This window comes from Rhopalosiphum padi, chromosome 3, assembly GCF_020882245.1.
Source record: "Rhopalosiphum padi isolate XX-2018 chromosome 3, ASM2088224v1, whole genome shotgun sequence".
Taxonomy (NCBI): Eukaryota; Metazoa; Arthropoda; class Insecta; order Hemiptera; family Aphididae; genus Rhopalosiphum; species Rhopalosiphum padi.
The window spans coordinates 39,680,085-39,699,506 of NC_083599.1; the positions used below are offsets into that span (position 1 = coordinate 39,680,085).

General features: G+C 27.0%; 1 protein-coding gene across 8 annotated transcripts; it reads left to right on the top strand.

Moving 5' to 3' along the window:
* The first annotated feature begins 947 nt into the window (after positions 1 to 947).
* LOC132923975 (rho guanine nucleotide exchange factor 12) lies at positions 948 to 18,717 on the top strand. Of its 8 annotated transcripts, XM_060988015.1 has the most exons (35): positions 962 to 1,990; positions 6,743 to 6,792; positions 7,994 to 8,265; positions 8,330 to 8,544; positions 8,983 to 9,201; positions 10,075 to 10,230; positions 11,204 to 11,279; positions 11,631 to 11,791; positions 11,848 to 11,952; positions 12,045 to 12,158; positions 12,228 to 12,326; positions 12,398 to 12,490; positions 12,555 to 12,748; positions 12,810 to 12,993; positions 13,056 to 13,167; positions 13,244 to 13,408; positions 13,472 to 13,540; positions 13,638 to 13,728; positions 13,792 to 13,870; positions 14,324 to 14,382; positions 14,446 to 14,517; positions 14,583 to 14,794; positions 14,898 to 15,091; positions 15,372 to 15,565; positions 15,635 to 15,860; positions 15,977 to 16,211; positions 16,286 to 16,373; positions 16,438 to 16,566; positions 16,630 to 16,736; positions 16,800 to 16,952; positions 17,020 to 17,187; positions 17,246 to 17,436; positions 17,571 to 17,691; positions 17,802 to 17,866; positions 18,003 to 18,717. In XM_060988015.1, exons 3-35 carry the CDS (start codon positions 8,109 to 8,111, stop codon positions 18,006 to 18,008), a joined length of 4,509 nt encoding a protein of 1,502 aa, XP_060843998.1. In that variant the 5' UTR covers positions 962 to 1,990; positions 6,743 to 6,792; positions 7,994 to 8,108; the 3' UTR covers positions 18,009 to 18,717. The 8 variants fall into 8 exon arrangements, 7 of the variants coding, with proteins under 7 accessions (XP_060843996.1, XP_060843999.1, XP_060844000.1 ...); XM_060988013.1 differs by lacking the exon at positions 6,743 to 6,792 and having other exon boundaries at positions 961 to 1,990; positions 14,586 to 14,794; XM_060988012.1 differs by lacking the exon at positions 6,743 to 6,792.
* The last annotated feature ends 705 nt before the right edge of the window (positions 18,718 to 19,422 follow it).

A 19,422-nucleotide genomic window follows, 5' to 3' on the forward strand; every position in this document is an offset into this window, starting at 1 on the left:
ATAAATTATTTCAACTACAGCATTTTAAAAACGTCGACTATTGACTTCTAAATTATAATAAATAAATTACAAATAATAAAATAACAATAATTTAGGTACATGGCATAATATTATAAAAACTGAGATAACATACAGTCTAAGTTTAACCTACTGTACAATTAATGACAATGCTCGTAAGGAGTGGTGAAAATATTACGGAATCTCTGCGACTGCGAGTCCAAATGTGCGCAAACATGTTATACCGTGCGACACGGTTTTCGATTAAAGCAGAAATCTTATTTTTATCTTCAACGAATAATAATCATAATAGTGATTCGTCGCGTGTTTTTTTTCTCGTTTTATGCCGTCGCGCGCACGTTATCAGCGTACGGCGCTGATTACCAGTGTGCCGGCCAACTACGCTGCACTAGCAGGTGGTGCCCACGTTATTGTATATATTATACAACACGTTACGTGTATAAGAATTATTAATAATAATAATAATAATATTAATATGATAATTGTACGCGGCAAATTGTATATTTTAATAAATATATAGTAATACTCAGTTGAAATTTTGTCGAAAAACCGAACAAACGATACGAGAAAAACCCGCGTAAAATATTTTCCAATCATCACAATAATAATAATATTGTTATTATTGTTGTGCGCGCGCGCTTACACACACGCACGCCCGCCTATACGTCGCGCGTCGTCGGAGCGGCGACGGTCAGGTCTGCAGGTGGTGCGGACACGACGGTCGGTGCCGGTGCTGGTGCGGCGGCGGCGACGACGACGACGACGATAAATTATAATTGCGCGGCGGGCGACGTCGTATCATACACACACACGCGCACACGCACACGCACACGCACGCAAACGGTGACGGCGGCGGTGAATATGTAGGTTTACGGAGTAGTGGCCGGTGCCCCGCGCGCCTCACCGCCGACGCCGTAGTGGCGTACTCGTTGTGTAGTCGTCGACGGCGACATCGACGACGGCCGCCGTGGTGGGGATCGGCCGTCGGCGCAGTGTTCGGCCGCAACCGCCGCCGTCCGCTGTGTTTGGGCACGTTCCATCCCCGGCGCGCAACAGCAACAGCACAAGCAGGCAACGGCAACACTACCGTAGCACGAGCGCGAGCGGCGGCCGCGTACGACGCTTACCTCGAACGTTACAGTCTTATTTTTTCACATCGTTTTTTTTTTTTTTCGCATCTCGACAATATACGCGGATATTACCCCGTGGTGCGACACACGGTCGTCGTCGACGATACGTATAAAAATATAAAAAAACCCATTGCGACGGGCGAGATCACCGTCGTCGTCGATCTTGTTGTTGTTGTTTACGTCCGTCCGCGGACTCGGTGATAATAGACAGGACCGATAATAATAATAATAATAATAATAATAGTAATAATTGTCGTGTGTGTGTGTTGCGCGCGCCAGACGGTTACTTGTTGATTTGATTTTTTTTTTTTTCCCGATTTTCTTTCCGGACGCATTTCCCCCGACCACCACCGCCTCCTCGTCAAGCACCGACCCTACCGAAGTGGATTCGGCGTCGTCCGTCGCGCGTTTCGTGAGCATCTCGCTCGCACGCGTCACACACACACTCGCTCGCTTCGCGCACACACACACGCGCGCATACGTACACACATACGGGAACGTAACTGGCGAGTACTCACACACGCGAGCGCGCGCGCGCACACACACTTGTACAGTCGCTCTTGCATACATTCACGGACCGGATGCCAAAATAATCGCGCAGCCCGCTTTTCCGCCGGATGCAGTAGCGGTCCCCGAACACAGCCACAGACTCCGTCGAGACACCGATGCGAAGACGGTCGACATGTAGACGTCATGATCGACATGATCCGCCGGCCGATTGTCGCCGCCGCCGTCGTCGTAGCCGCCATACCACTTGGCCTCCTCCACCTCGAGGGTGCACCGTCGTCTTGAACAGCCGCCATGGACCATTCGGCTGCGGCGGTCCACACGTCTAACGAAAGGTATGTACCGCGACCGTGGTCGTCCTATAATATGAATTATAATAATAATAACGTTATGTTTACTTTACTGGTTACGTTTGGCGTTATTGCCGTTATCTATAATGTCGCTAACGTTGTCGTCCACTCGACGATGGCCTTAACCGTGCGTCGTTCGCTGACGTCCTCCCGTCACCGGCGCTTTTCGATCATTGTCGCCTCTTAGGCTTAGTCGCTTGGGTGTACCGGTGCCTCGTGATCAGAGGTTTACCCGCTGACCGAGTTCCATCGCCAACGATCACCGTCCAGTTGTCCGCTTGTGTTCCTTCATTTTCAAGGTCGACCTAATGAAACCATCTGCTTATCTATTTGGCTTTCTTTCGTCATACATTTCACTGTACATCCTGTTTACAAATTAACCAGCGTTACTTTCTCGGTACCTATTTCACTGTTAATATACATTTATATTTTATTGTTGTCGCCCCTGTTAATTTACTTTTCTTTTAATTTCAAAGTGATCGATTCAAAACCAAAAAACTGATTTTATTTGATTCAAATAGGTACATGGACTTCAATCAAGAGTTCCATATTTTTTCAATGCTTTGTTTCCGTTCTCAAATATTATCAAACAACCGTACACATAAAAAATGATTTGGGGTAATACTAGTACGATTGCCTTTAATTATTTCATCTATATTATAGGAAACATTCCTTTTGACAGTATTTTTACATTTTATGATCCTTGTTTAACATTTCAATAAAGCTCGTCATAATCAAAATGATTATTTTAAATTAAATACCCAAGCCACTAAAGTAGAACAAATACAATGATAACCTTACTATGATAACAATCAATTTAGTTCACCTACTCAAGTAATTATATTACTGTAAGTATTAGCTTAAGATGTTAATTTACATCTGCTTACGAGTAGTCTCGTATTTTGTTCTAGGTATAGGTTAGGTAAAATTAACTAAAAAACAATAGGTAATAATCAAAATATTTATTTAAGTTATGAATACATTTTCAGACCATAAACAAAAAAATATTTAAACAGATATTCATCAATAACTTAGAATCACTTTACTGACTTTAATACTTGGTTCATATTTATGTTTAGGTAACTTATTTTAATATGTCATCTATAGTATGTTCTTTTTTAATTGTAATTTTTAACATTTTATAGTACTATTTCTTTTTATAATAACTTAATGAGTAAAAATGTAATTTAGCTACTCTATTTTAGGTAATAAAGCCTTTAGTATTAATTATCCTGGGAAAAATAAAAAGATTTAATTTTTCATTAAATTTATGATTTATTTATGTGTTTATATAATATAGTCTGCTTTAGTAAATTCTTTAGGTAGGTATTTTGTGTTTGTAAGAAATGCATTTCATTTGTTATACATTGAAGATATAACTTTTATAATTTATGGGTAGTTAAACTAAGTAGTATTCAATTATTTGATGATTGATTCATGTTACTTGTCTTACATTATTCAAAGGATAATAGTTACTGAAAAATGTTTCTAGGTAAAATAAATTTGTGTACTAAAAGTCTATAATTTAGGGCACTTGGGGATAAGGTAAACAAATTGGTTTGCAAATGAGCTATGCTGAAAAAAAATACAAAGTTTACATTGTACGTAAACAATTGAATCCATTTGTTATTTTCTAAAAATAACTTAGAATTCATCACATTAAGTTTCTGGCTACCAGACTATTGGCGTCAAATTAATGTTTAATTTTGAGTAACAGATAACTAATATTTATTTACATACGGTTTACATTTATGTTCTAACTTGTTGAATACCTACCTAGTTAAAGTATATTTAAAATTTAAATATCAATAATATTTTTTGTTTCAAAACTTCTATCCGAGTATCTAGATCCACAATGTACATCTCTGTATTCTATAATCCTGATTTTTAAATTATGTTGAAATATAGTGTACATATCTTTTCATATTCAAGACTAGGGATTAACAATAGATATTTTATTTAATATCTTGATAACTATATAGTATAAATACTAGATACCTAAATTGGTGTTTAATTAGAAATATTAGATAATAATTAATTCTTAATAAACCTTGCAGTTGAGTCAGTTTTAATCTTTAAAATAATTTATGACCCTTTATTTTAGTATAATAAATTATTCTAGAATTGCGGTAAAAATATAGATGTGTTGAAATGAAACATGTTATTTGTAAATTACTTACATAATATAGGAACTTATATATTATTTAGGAAATCTCAACTTGTTTTATTTCTATAATTATTCTATCTTATCTACTTATTAAATAATGTGATTGAGTTGGTATATGTACATGTTTTACTTAGTTTATTTTATTTGTTTAAGTTTTTTTTACTGTATAAATTAATATTGATACAGTCACATTTTACATATTAAAATAATATGTAAAATATTGAAGGTTTTGGATTGAAAATATTTTTTATGAGGCTTAACTCAATTGGTTCAGTCCAAACCAAAGTCTACTTATAATAACTAATGATTATACTAATTGCTTTTACTTTACTTTTATTTATTATGAAAAATGTATGTATTGTTTTTGTTATTAATATAAAGAGGATCATCACATTTGCTATTATTCTAAATTGGAATGACTAAATTATTGTGTCATTTCTATGTGATTATTGAGTGGGGTGCAATGTAACAAATTTTTATTTTATTACATTTATGATTTACGACTTAAACATATATAACATAGATACTAACTTTTTTTATACTGTTTTATTTTTTATACAAGCAAAAAGAGGGGCTATGAAAAGTTGATTTGTAAAGTTTTCTAAGTTAGAACTAATAAAAATAAGTTAGGAAATTGATACAAAACAAAAAATGTATGCAAAACATATCTTGGTGCTTTGGGGATCTTTTAAGGATTAATTATGAAATTAAATATAGATGTCCATCATATTTTGTTGAATACACAAATTAGTATTCAACCAATTTTTCATGCAACTTTAAGTCTAAATACCTACTGATAAATGTCAAAAAAATATAAGTAGGCAGTATTATAATTTATTATGAAAATGTTCATCTATACCCTATGTTACTAAAAACAAAAATGTAGAAATATTTTAATAATTAAATAAATTTTAATAGTTATTGACAAACTAATTAAATTAATTCCTAGTACAATAATAGTATTTAAAAAAAATAAAAAAAAAATATGTAAAAATAAAGATTATTGCATTCTAATGTAGTAATAATTTGCTAAGAATAAAATTATTAATAAAGACAAAACACTGTATTATGTATCAATTATAATTAGGATCTGGATTTAGGTATATTCTTTAAATAATTTGAAATATGATGCTGGGGTATGCTAGTATGCTCTAAAAATAAACCTACAGCAGGAAAACATATTTTCTTTACATTTTCTTAAAAATAAGAAAACTATGTTTTCCTTTTAAAATTAATCAATACACATCAATATATGCTTTGAAGCTAATTAAAAATACTAAAACTACTACTCAAACATTGGATTAAGAATGGAAAATTAAAAAAAAAAAATTAGAAATTTTAGAGCTATTATTAAGTTTCATTTTTAGCGATGACATATTAATACATCCTAAATAAGTATATATATATAAATATATATATATTAAAATGCTTCCCATGCCAAATTTAAAAAAAAATTAACAAATAGATACACAAGTAAACATTAGAAATTATTATATATGATATAAAATTAATAACCATAATTATAAAAATAGACCACATATTCATTGCGACCTAAAGAGAGAAAAAATATTAATTTGACTGTACATACTAGTAGAATTCATTTACAAAACCAATATATAAAAAACCTCGTTAAAAAATTACAATGTTAAGTTTATGAATAAATACAGAACCCAGATATACTATTACATTAAACAACACTGATTGTATTGATAAATTATTTTTAAAAAAATACATAAAAATAATACTAACTTCAAAATAAATATTAATTTTAATAACTAAAAATTAAAATAAATAAATTTATTTATTTCTCATAATTTACAAATTATTACCAGACTTCTTAAATAATCTCAAATATACATCAAAACTTTTTCCTATGAACTCTTGTGTTTAATCTTTATTAATATTCTTTCACTCCCATCAAAACTGCATACATTAAAAAAGATATGCAAAGCTGTAAAAACAAAAACCTTGAATTATATTAATTCATTTTTATCAAATGCAATTTTTATTATTTTTTTCTATATCTGTTACCTAGACCCGTGTAGTTAAACACAATATTATAAATATAAATAATATAGAACAATTATAAAACTTAAAACTATGATTTTTAAGTATTTATAATTTTTAAAAATTGTTCACAAGATAATTCATCTTCTTATAGTAAAAAAACTTTAAGACATTCCTATTTAATTTCTACAACTCATACCTATTTTTAATATATCTCCTCATTTTATCATTTATAATTATTACCAATTACATCATAATTTAATACAGATTTTGAATCTTATTTCCTATTTCAATATTTATAAATAAAAAAGATTAATACAAATAAGTTATGAGTTATGGCACATATTTGTTGATTGTTTTCTATCATATTGTTACAAAATAATTATAAATATGTATGTACATTAAAATGGTAGGTATGCATTTAAAAAAAGAATATCCTTTTATCTAAGAAATTAAAAAAATCTTTTAGTAAACTGTTCATTTGATGACTTACATTTGATAAGCTTAATCATCAACACTTGTTAATAAGTAATAACAATATTAATTTGAAAAATGTTATGTAGGTTATATCAAAGCATTTAGATGGACTCTGGCTAAAAAAAAGTCATGAATGGTAATGTTTTGCATTTGTTTTTTATTACCCTATATCCCTACTTAGTAGTCTTTGGAGTTCAGGTGCATGTGCATGTATCTTTATTATTATTTTATTTACTTAATTTCAATAAATTTAAATTTTTAGATCTATCATGTGGTATATATAAGTATTACCAAATTAAAAATTTATAATGATTATAATTAATAGTATAATTTTGAGTCAAATAATTTAAATTTTTCATGTAAAATGTTATCAGATATAAGGTTCAGTGGTATTAATTTGTAAATAAGAAAAAATTAAATTAAAAAGATTATTAGTGTAGTGTTAAAGTTAGAGAAAATTTAATTTGAAATTAAATATATTTTTATAATTTATACAGGAATAATAAGTTGGCAACAGGAAATAAAATTAGTATAACTGACTATTGTATATTTGTATGTTTTAACTGACCTTCAATCCTAATTATCATGCTAAATTAATTAGATATCTAAAAATGTCTATGTAAATGTTATATAAAAGTTATTCTTTAAGTAAACTTTGATAACAACTAATTACTTACAGAATTACTACTGTTGACTATTAGTTTTCTCAATACCTTAAGGTTTTCATAATAATTGTTATTTTTTCATTAAATTAAATACATAATACTAGTTAGAATCATTCTTAAATATTAATTTGATTTTATAGATATAATATGATAAATTAATTATTTTATGTGTTATTTTTTTTATGCTCAGTATGTTTTCAACATAATTATTAATACTTGGTAATTTATACATGTATATAGAAAAAATGGTAACTAGAATCTTGTTAATGGCTTTTAATTAGACTATATTATTAATTTGATTGAATATGAGTAAATATATATAGTGCCTCCAAACTATATTTGTATTTACTAAAAATGTTATTTTGAAAATAAAAAAATTTAAAAAGATTAAATTTTTATAATATATTATATTTTTTTCTTGAAATATTATACTGAATTGTTTAATATATTCAAACTAATTGAATTTAAATAAATCTATTCTCTGTAATAAAAAATCATATTATTTCAAGTTAATAAAAAAATGAATATGTAAATAAATAGTTATCTATTTACTTAATATATATATTTTTTTTTAAATATTTTTGTCGTTTATTAAATCAAATTTATTTATTTACCTAATTGAAAATCTTTAAAATCAAATTCATCAAGCTTATATTATATTCTGTATTACAGGCCATCTGAACATATACCTCAACCCTTGATTGCAGAGGCTCTAGATACTCCATCAAATTTACCGTCTACAACTACATTAACTGTTTTAGTAGTTAAAGATGAAAGAGGATATGGCATGAAAGTGTCTGGAGATAATCCAGTGTTTGTGCAATCTGTCAAACAAAGTGGAGCTGCAGAAAAAGCAGGCTTACATAGTGGTGACAAAATTATTAAAGTGAATGGTGTTAATGTGACACATTCTACACATACAGAAGTGGTTGAACTTATAAAATGTATGTATACTTTTTAGATGTATGTAAGGCCAATGTATGATAATTTTATGTACCCTATTTTCAGCTTCTACCCAAGTTGAATTAACAGTTCAACAAAGGCCTTTGTTTATAAATTCATCAAATCCTAATTTAACATTACCACCTTTGCCTTTACCGACAATGAATTCTTCTACTGTATCGCCAGTAACACCGTGTTCCTCAGTAACACCAACTAGACCTTTGCATCACCATCATTCAGCTCCTGCCCGTGATCGAATTACAGGACCTCAACCTGTTGATGTATGTATTTTAAGCTGAATTATTAATTTGAATTCCCTAAATGTATTATGTTTTTTAGTTGTGTTTAAATGATGAATGTCTGAGATACTAATTTGGTACATTTTGAATGAAAATAATTTTAACACTAACCTTTAGTTTCAAGTCTTAAAACATAGTACCCATTTATTTATGTAAAAATGGCACATAAATGTATTCAAATTAATTATTCAAGTATGAATCATTTAAGACTATGATACTTAATTACTTAATCATACAAACTGTTATTTAAATTAAAAACAATGGCGTTGGATTGAAATTTGGTAAAAAGTTCAAAACCATAAGTATTGTTTGTACTCTATTTTATTATTAGAAATTTTGTTTGAAATTAGTGATAATATTTTTGTTATAAAAAACTTTAAAGGAAAGAAATTAAAAAAAAATAATAATTTTAATGTTAAGGTGGAACAAATGAGGCATGTTGAACTAGAACGATGGCAAACATTTAGATTAATGTTAGAAAAAGAACAGAGGTATGTAGAGGTATTAAAAAAAGAACTTCATAGATCATCATCAGATGTATCCAATGGTGATAACTATAAATTGAAAAGAGAATTGACTGGTGCTGAGCGTCGAGTTAAAACATTGCAAGACCAATTAACTACGTTCAATGAAATACCGGTATTGTACAATTTTTACTTTAAATATACTACTGTTAATAGTTATGTGTAATATAATGGGACTATTATTATACTTAAATACAGTCGCATGATTTATTTTATAGAAAATTAAAATATTAAATTTTTGGTGTTGACTATTAATTTAGTACTTAGTATATTTGCAGATTTTTGATAATTTTAAACTGAAAATATGTGTATTTTTATGGTGTTTAGAATTTGTGATTATATTGCATTTTGTAGTTTGAAGTGTACAGTAATTTTAGTTTTTGGTTTGTGTTTTGATGATTATATGTGTTTAAATTATTGAAAGTACTAACATGTTTTACAAACATTAATTTATCTTATTGTTTATAAAAAATGTTTGTCAGTTTTCATTCTGCCAGTGCCATAGAAATATGTTGACAAATATAAATTAAACTATTAAAAGAAGATATTTTGATGTCCCTTTTTACATTGCATTTTTATTCTATTAAATATGTATCTACAATTACCTAGTTGGGTTTAAAATTATAAAATATTTTATAATACATTTTTTCATTTTAAAATTCATTTAATTGATAGAATAAACATGATATTGAGAAAATATATTAGATTAATATTATGTTAAACACTATTTTTAAAGCACTGTATGCTGTTTGTTGAGTCATTGGCTCTAAAAGTATAACTAAATGTACATATCTGCATTCTATACATTTTATTTTAAATTGATATTAGCACTTGCTTAAGATATTTATTTTGATATTAATCCTATTCCTTTTTATCCCAAACTATTTTTCTATTTTTACACCTTTAATACCCTATTTCCAATTCTACGTGTTTTGTACTTTTTTTTTTTTGTTTAACACGATCGTATGCATATTTATTATGTTGACAGCTTTGTAATATTGTTGCACAAGCATCTTCACTTCAACCTCCTCCACTACCACCAAGAAACCCACCACCACTACCTCCTAGAAATCCAACGGCCCCTTTGATTAGTGATAAGCAGTCGAATAATTCACATATCACTGGTGTTAACAATAGTCAAACTGTAAGTACGCGATAATTGTTTAAGACAATTAATAGCCTATTATGCCTTAAAATATTCCCATATTATATTTCATATTCTAAATTTTATTTAAAAATGGTATTTTATTTAAATTGAATCATACAAACCTTATAAATACACTAAATAAAAATTGTTTATTAAAGAATTCATATTTAAAGTCAACAATTATAATTTGAATACAATAAAAATATACTCTGTCTAACTTATTAATGCAATTTAGTGGTGCCTATCATGCGCTGTGATTTCTGCACTACCCCCAGGTTTATAAAAAGCTCTATCTGCATGTACTATTCAATGTTGATTACTACCAATTAGAGTAGGAAATAGTACAAATACTATTGCATAAGGCTGAGTATATATTTTAATATATAAATTAATGATGTAAAACGTTTTGTGCTTATATAACACAACACCATAAAATAAAATATTTTATTATTAAGTACAGATTTAAGAGTACTATTAATAAGTTAATACACTAAAATGGTTGTATGGTTGAATTAAATAAAATAACCACTTTACTAATTATTTTACTCTATAATATTCTAATTATTATATACATCTAAAAGTAATACCCAATTTCACACCAATGTTAGGTAAAACATTTTTAGCTATATGTTTTCTCTCCAATACAAGTTATGCTTGTAAAACCAATGGAGGTAGGTACTTAAATATAAATAAGTTTTTTTAAAACTGTTAATATTGCATGCTAATTTTATAAAAATGTGATGTGTGTATTCTCTTGTTCTGTTTGAAATGTGATTTTTATAAGATTAATCTCTTATTATAAATATATTTAGATCTTAAATATTAGTAGTACTTTTTAGGTATATGGGTTATTATTTCTTAAACTCTATTTGATATATTTTTATTTATCATTCTGATAATATATAATAAATTATCCTTGTATTTGTGTGTGTCAATTTTCATTGCAATTAACTATCAATATTTCTTACAGGATTCTCCTAACCTTTCATTGTGTCATCAACGTACAAAGTCAAATCCTGATCAACTTAGTGAAGGTAAACCATTAGGTTAGTACTTAAAATATCTTAATAGATATTAGATACAAATAATTAAAGATGGATAACAAATACTATAGCTTCAGTAATATTTAATTACTTTTTATAAAATTAATTTAATAAAATAAATTCCAACATTAAATTAATAAAAGTTAGAATTAGTTTATTAACATAGTAAATTTTAAAATAAAATACATACCTTTAATAGCAAAACCAGAATCTTACTCCAAATCACTGTATCTTATAAATTGTATTATTTTATTATATGTTGAATTATCCGATATCTAGAAATATTGTACCAACTTAGAATTAATGTATTTTTTTGCACGCATTATAAATCATAGTGTATATTAATAATTACAGGTAGTAAAAAGTTAAGCTTATCTGAATCCTTCAATGATTTGCATCTTGTTAAACACTCCAAGGGTGGATTAGCTTGGGATGTAGTATCACCACCTCGTCAACATTCTCCTAACAGATCTCCTGATGTAGCAAACCCATGTGATAAACCACACATAGAAATGGTAATGTCACTAGTTGTTTTTTTTTATACAGTTACGTTATTGCATAATTTGTTTAGAATAAATATGGTGGTGATCGATGTTCAGTTGATTCTTCAGATATTAAATTAACTCAAACTCCAATCATTTCAATGGAGGATGATGAAATTTCTGATCAAGAATCTGTAAGTTTGATTGAAAATTATACAATTATTTTGTTATATTTTGTTTTTTAAATATCAATACTTCTAAAGTAATTAATCTATTATTCTTCCAGAGCCATTTAGAAGAACATGGCCCATTTAAAAGTTTTACTAAATTAGTAGAACATAATGCACATCTAGCAGTATTTTTAAACTATGTTATATCAAATAGTGATCCCTCAGCTTTAGTATGTACACAAAAAATCATTAAACAACTTCAAGAAAAAAATTTAATTGTTAAAATTTTATGTTTACAGTTATTCTATTTAGTTACAAATTTATTTAAAGAGGGCAATGCCAAAGAAATGAAAAAATGGGCATATGAAATCCATTCCAGTTTTCTAGTGCCTTGTGCTGTACGGTTTTATAATATTTTAACTCATTTTGTATTAAAAATAAATTTAATTAAATTATATCTTTATTATAGCCATTGAGACTGACTAATATTGAAGAAAATCTTGTACGTGAAATCGATGATATTTTACAAAAGGATTCGGATCGTGAAGAAATATTACGTAAAGTAAGTTAAATAAAAATTTTAATATAATATATATTCTAATTTTTACAAAAAATCATTATATTAGGTGTTTTGGAAAGCTCGAACCAAAGCCAAAGAAGAGTTAAATGAGCAGTTAAGTGATTTTCGTCATAGACGAACAGCTGGTTTGGGTACTCTGTTTGGCCCACCCGATTTTCAACTTGATGATAGTATTAATGATAAAGTTAAAGAATTGAAAATAATTGAAATGATTCTTATACCTAATATGGAACCATTTATGTAAGTATTTATCATGATATAATATTAGTATCATTAGATTAATGTTAATATTATCTTTCAGAGAGGACATGGACAAAGAGATTGTAGATGATAGGAGATTTACAATGGCAGCTGCACTGGCTACAGTTATGAGTAAAATATTTGGGCTTCGGGGAACTCAATTTAGTTCTCTTTTAGATCGCTGCCCTACATTTGTTTCTAAAGAAAAATCTCTTAAAGCTAAACTTATAGGAAAATGTCGAAAAGTAATTACATTTTATTTATTTTTTGAAATATTATTGTAAAATTAATCAAATTCTATTTGCAGTTTACTAATAAAGGACATCATTTTGTCGCTCATCAGTATTTCACTGTGACTTATTGCAATCATTGTCAGTTAATTATTTGGGGAATTGGACCACAAGGTTATCAATGCACAAGTATGTTATTACCATCAAATTTATTTTCAAATACGGCGATTAAAAAATATTATAAATAAACATATTTTATTTTTAGATTGTATTTTAAATATTCATCGTGTTTGTGTGAAAGTTTTGGATGAAAACTGTCCCGGTCCAATAGTAAAAAAAGATAAAGCTAATGATCGCATTAGTAAACTTATGGATAAAATTAGACCGGAACGTGAAACTCGAAGAAAACCTGGTTTGAACTTTGTTCAAAGTAATAATTTTTTTTGTTTTATTTAACATATTCATTAATTAATTTTATTTAAATCTGTTAAAGTTGAAAAATCAAAGAGACAGTCTGAAGATTCTGGTGACATAGTTGGAGCCCTTCCTGAAAAAGATTCCGGTAACGATTTAATTACATACTAATAATATTAACTATTTATTAAATAATTATACTTGAATATTTTTTTTATTAAAATAAATTAAAATGTTTTTTTCAGATCGAACAAGCTTAAGCAGTAGTAGCTTTCATTTTAAAGCTGATGATAGTTTTAAATCAGACAGAGGAGATACAAGTACAATTGAAGAAATGTAAGTTTTATTATTTTCACACCATAATACATATTATCTATAATAAAGAACATTATATTTTAGGTCTCACTGTCCAAAATTAAAACCAACAGGAATCTCCATAAACCGATCTGAAAGCTATAAAGAACGTATTCACCAAAAGGTATATATTTCAAACATAGACAAGTTGCATTTTTTTTTTCATTATTATTATTTCTTAATAATTTATTTACAAGATATATAATTACTAATTACAAATTTGCCGTCTCCATCTATATAATACATTTAGATTCTAGTTTATTAAAACATTATGTTTTTATTAAATGAATACTATATTTTTTAAGTATGGAAATATATATATTTACTTTTATATTGTATTTCAGTTACATTATATTTTTTGTAAGTTTTTGATCTTTTATTTTAATCAAGAAATTAAGTTTAAATTGATATCAAGTCAATTAATTTAATCTTTAAAAGATGAATTTCTTATGTTGAAACAATAATTGTATTTGTGTATAAAGATAGAGACAGCAACTTGATTAAGATTAGTAGGTTAACTCAACTCAATTGTACATTATTATTACTAATATTTATAATTTTAACTTTTTATTTCTAGCGCCAAATTCGTGAAAGAAGAAAAACTAGTGATCCTAATCTTCCTTCAAAATATAAAAAGTTAGTGGATTGAAAAATATAGTACTAATTTATATATTATTAATAATTATATTTTATTTTTAGTGATGTTGAACACGAAATGCAGTTTTCATTTACACGTTCCGATAGCTCCTCAAATTCTAATTTATCAACTAAGTAATTGTTTTGTTTTTATTTAATTGATGAACTTTAATAACTTACTTTATTTACTTTTTAACTAGAAGCTTGGACAGTCGTAGTACATCTTTGGAAGGCATTGGACAAGGTGGAGAGATGACATCATGTTTAGATAGTGATTCTGATGATGAATTAGATTTACCTGATTGGGCTAGTAATGTTCCAACAGAAATATTGGATCAGTTATCATCTAAAGAGAAAAAACGTCAAGAAGTTATTAACGAGCTTTATCATACTGAAAGATCTCATATTCGAGGTAAATCTTTACTTAAAATATAAAATATATATTATTAATTTGTTATAATAAAGAATTATATGTGTTTATAATATATATTTAAATTTACTTGTATAATTTTTAGGGTTAAAAGTTTTGGAGCATGTTTTTCATCGACCTATGAGAGAACTGCAAGTATTACCACAAGACCAACTTCAACTATTATTTGCAAACCTTGAACAAATGTTTGAATTACACTCTCAGTTTTGTAATGCCATGAAAGCAGTCAGGAAAGATAATCAAGTTGTTCAAAATATTGGCCATGTATTACTTAACACTGTATGTATTTATTTATTTATTTAAAATTAATAATTAATTTTTAATATTCAATTTAAATAAGCTCACAGATTGTTTCATACATTAAACCATTTTTTCTTTTAATAATATTAAAACAATAAACCCCTTCTAAATTATTTAATTAAATTTTTATTTTTGTTAATATTTACTAATGTTGATAATTAATATTTAGTAAATGGTTGAGTGGTGTACTTGTTAATATTAATAAATTATCAAATAAGTAGGATATTTCATATTTTTAATTTAATTGTATAATTTATAGTTTGATGGAACTGCTGGGGAAGTATTTCAAAAAGCTGCTGCTACATTTTGTGCTCGACAACAAATAGCTTTAGAATCTTTAAAAGAAAAAAGAAAAAAAGATACAAAATTAAATATATTTTTAAATGAAGCTGAGGGTAATCCTGTATGCAAACGTTTACAGTTGAAAGATATTTTACCTACTGGCATGATTAGGTAATTTTACTTATTGTTTAATCATCACAAGACTTATAATTACTAATACATCTATTTTTTTAATTCTAGATTGACTAAATATCCATTATTATTTGAAAGTTTGGTAAAATGTACATCAAATGAAGAAGAATTATTGAACATCAAAAGATCTTTTGAAAGAAGTAAAATTATTTTGAACCATGTAAATCAAGCAGTGCGTGAAGCAGAAGACCAACTTAGATTATCTGGAATTCAAAAAAAGTTAGATGCTTCTCCATTTGAAAAAGTTGATCATCCTCTCAGTGTTGACTTTAAGGTGAAGAAAATATTTAATAGTTATATATTATATAATTTATTATTTTAAAACAATTTAGGTTTATTTTAAATACAATATAATTTATCCTCATTTATTTTTATTATTGTTTATTGCAGAATTTAGATGTAACAAAACATAAATTAATTCATGAAGGTGGTCTGTGGTTAAGAATTGGTGGAACTCGTCAAAAAATGATTGAATTACATGTATTGCTGTTAGAAGATTTAATTATTTTGTTGAACAAAGTAGATGATAAATATGTTTTAAAATATTATGGCTTTCAAGATCGTACTCCTACTTTAAGTCCAATTATTAAAATGTCAACAGCTTTAGTCAGACATAATGCAGTGGGTGAGTGTCAAAAGTTATTTATTTACTAAAGCAATATATATTTTTATTCACCGTTGTAAACTTAATTTATTTAGACAAAAAAGCTATGTTCTTAGTAAACACATCACTAGCTGGTGCTCAGATATATGATTTAGTAACAACTTCATCGAATGAACGAAAAACGTAAGTCATTATAATGTAACTCTTACTGTCTTTTATAATACCTTTCAATAATTCTTTGTATTAGATGGTTTCGACATATCTCTGAAGCAACTGAATCCTATAAAGCTCGTGAAGGAAAAGTAAAAAAACAAGAACAGACCTCTCATCATGTTATTGATTACGAAGACATAATACAGGGTACTAAAAAAAAGTCGTAAGTAACATTAAGTTGCTTTTTTGATGCTTCAGTCTTATGTTTTAACATCTATAATTTCAGGGTGACTGAAAGTTCGGAACCTCCTAATAATAACAATAATAATAGTTTAAATAGTTCCCAGTTATCCACTTCATTAGACTCTAATAATTGTGATACATCTAAACATGGTAATAAAAATAATTTATTTGACATCAATAGGATTTTTTTTATATACATTTTTGTTTAATTAGGTAATGAAAGCTTTCCAAATAGTGAAGCATTGACAATCACTAACAGCACTCCTGTGCTGTCCAAAACTCAAAAAAGTCCACTAATTGAGCCATCTGAAGTCTTGGTGTCACAAAGTTCTGTACTCAAAGCTGAACCAGTTATTACACACCTTGGTATGCAATATTAATAAATCAATGGTACATGTGAATTTTATAATGCTAATAATATTGTTGTTTATAGAAAAATTACGAAGAAATAATAGAGTAATTGAAGAAGCATTAAATGAACGTTTACAATTAGTTGCTGATATATTAAAAATGCCTTTATCAGTCTCTAATAAAACTGATAGTCAAGATAAAAACATTTCAGACGAGCCAAATGAAATTTTATTTTCAGCAGTGTCTCAAGGTATATTAATAATTTATGTTTAATATTATTACAACATTTAATGTTTATAAAATTTTAGGAAATGAAATCATCACAGTATTAAATGAATCGCTAAGTATGACTGATGTCGATGCTATTGCTGCTAGTTTGGGAACATCAAATTTAACTTCAAATTGTAGTTTATATAAAGCTTATGCTACACAATTGTCTCGGCTCACTAAAGTTAAACCAATTGTGGCTTCTTTAAATTCTCAAATTACAGAACTTTTGGTAAGAAACTATAAAAATTAAAAAAAAATCACAACATTTCATATGCTGTACTCTTAATAAACAATAAACAACCATATTTAAATGGTTATTGTTGAAAGTATTCACTTAATTAACAATATATTTTTCTATTTTAGATATCAACTACTAAACATGGTAAACTGGAAGAAGACTTACGTAAAGAACTTCAGACCTATCGGGAAAGACTACATGCTTTTCAAGAAAAATCAATAGGATCTACTAATACTGAAAATAATAGTAATTATTTATTTAATGAATATATTTTTACTTCATCAAAACTATTTAATTATGGATAATTCCTTGTCACAATTTTATGAATATTATTTACTTAAATTGTTTATTTTTAGAAACTGAAAGTTCTATCGAAAACACTTCTATCAACAGTTCAGAAAAAAATGGTTCGTCATCAGAGGTGAGATAAATCAAATGTTAATATTTTTTTTCAGGCTTAATAGAATATTCTTGTTTATTAATTATTGTTATTTTAACTTGTTTTTTTTCATTATTATTATTTATACTTATTTTATTTATGAATTTGTTATTCACAGGTATGAGTGTATTTATTATTAAATCATCAATATATAATATACACACTTCACCAATATTTATGTCATATCATGCCAATACGTTTTCACTGTGTCATTAATAGTCTACCGCTTATAAATTGTATCAATATCTTTTAAATCTTTAAATTGAAAGTATATATTTATTTATTTATATTTTATTATTTTATTTAAATGATAATTTTTCATGAAGGTAACTAACAAATGATCATTGTTTTATTTTTTTAAACATTATTTTACGTCCTGTTTTATTTAAATTTTTTTAAGACTGTGTAAAAATACCTATACGATTATTTTAATAAAGATAACTTTACAACTTAACTTACGATACCTTAATATCTTTGAGATATTGCTATTATTTTTATTATTTATTTATTATGATTTTTTTTTTTTTTTTATTGCTGTTTTAAATTCAATATAATTGTTAATACCTTTAGTTATATGTTTTTATTACTACTTAATTTAATTATATGTGTTTTTTTTTTTAGTTTTACATATTAAGTGTTACTTGTTACCATATAACAAGGTTTGCATAATTTGTTAATATGTTAAATTAATTTAAAAACAAATTAAATTGTAAGCTTTATTATTTGCTAAGCCAATATGAGACTAGCTTCAAATACAATTTTACACCTATTCAATGTTTAAACATGAAAAACTTTATTTTTTAAATACATAAATTAATTTAATAGCACAGGAACATTTTTTTTTTTTTATGCATTGTATGTTTTTAAGGAATTGTATTTGTATTACTGATAGGTATAATATTGGACCAAATGTTTTATTGGTTTTTTTATTTTATCTAAAATTTACATAAAAATATAATTCTTATTGTAATACAATTTATAATTTCACGGCTTAGGTTTCAAGTAGCATAAATTAATTATGCTATAGTAAGATCATAAATATACTCGTGAATGTATATAGTCAATGAAATATTGTTGCAATTGATTCAATACTACAATGCTACAAATGTGAACATATCACATTTTATTCAAGTCATATGTAACAAGTAATCTGAGTATATAAAGATTTAGTAATGTTAGGTGTAATACTGTTAGTACGTTGTGTCAAAACCGGTTTTATGAAACATACTATCATAGACTGATAGACGGCTACTATCATTGACATACTAATATACATATACTATATCACTCATATTATTTATCTATAGTTGCTAATAGCTATTTTTTCCAACATATTTATATTTATATACCTATAATATAGAAAGGTGTATAAGAATTTAGTTTTAGTCTAAATTGGTTCCTAAAATTGCCATTGCAGTATATTATAGTCTTAAAAAACATGATTTTACTGTTTTCATAACAAGACTTAGGAGGATTTCATCGTAGTATATGTTATTTCTCTCTAACCCACATGCAACATAGCAAATTTTATAGTCGTA

Excerpts from the sequence above, each read along its gene's own strand:
- LOC132923975 (XM_060988012.1), top strand. The coding sequence starts at position 1,950 with ATGGACCATTCGGCTGCGGCGGTCCACACGTCTAACGAAAG. Across the intron at positions 8,266-8,329 it reads AGTGGTTGAACTTATAAAAT|CTTCTACCCAAGTTGAATTA; the intron begins GTATGTATACTT and ends CCCTATTTTCAG. Across the intron at positions 16,953-17,019 it reads ACCAGTTATTACACACCTTG|AAAAATTACGAAGAAATAAT; the intron begins GTATGCAATATT and ends TGTTGTTTATAG.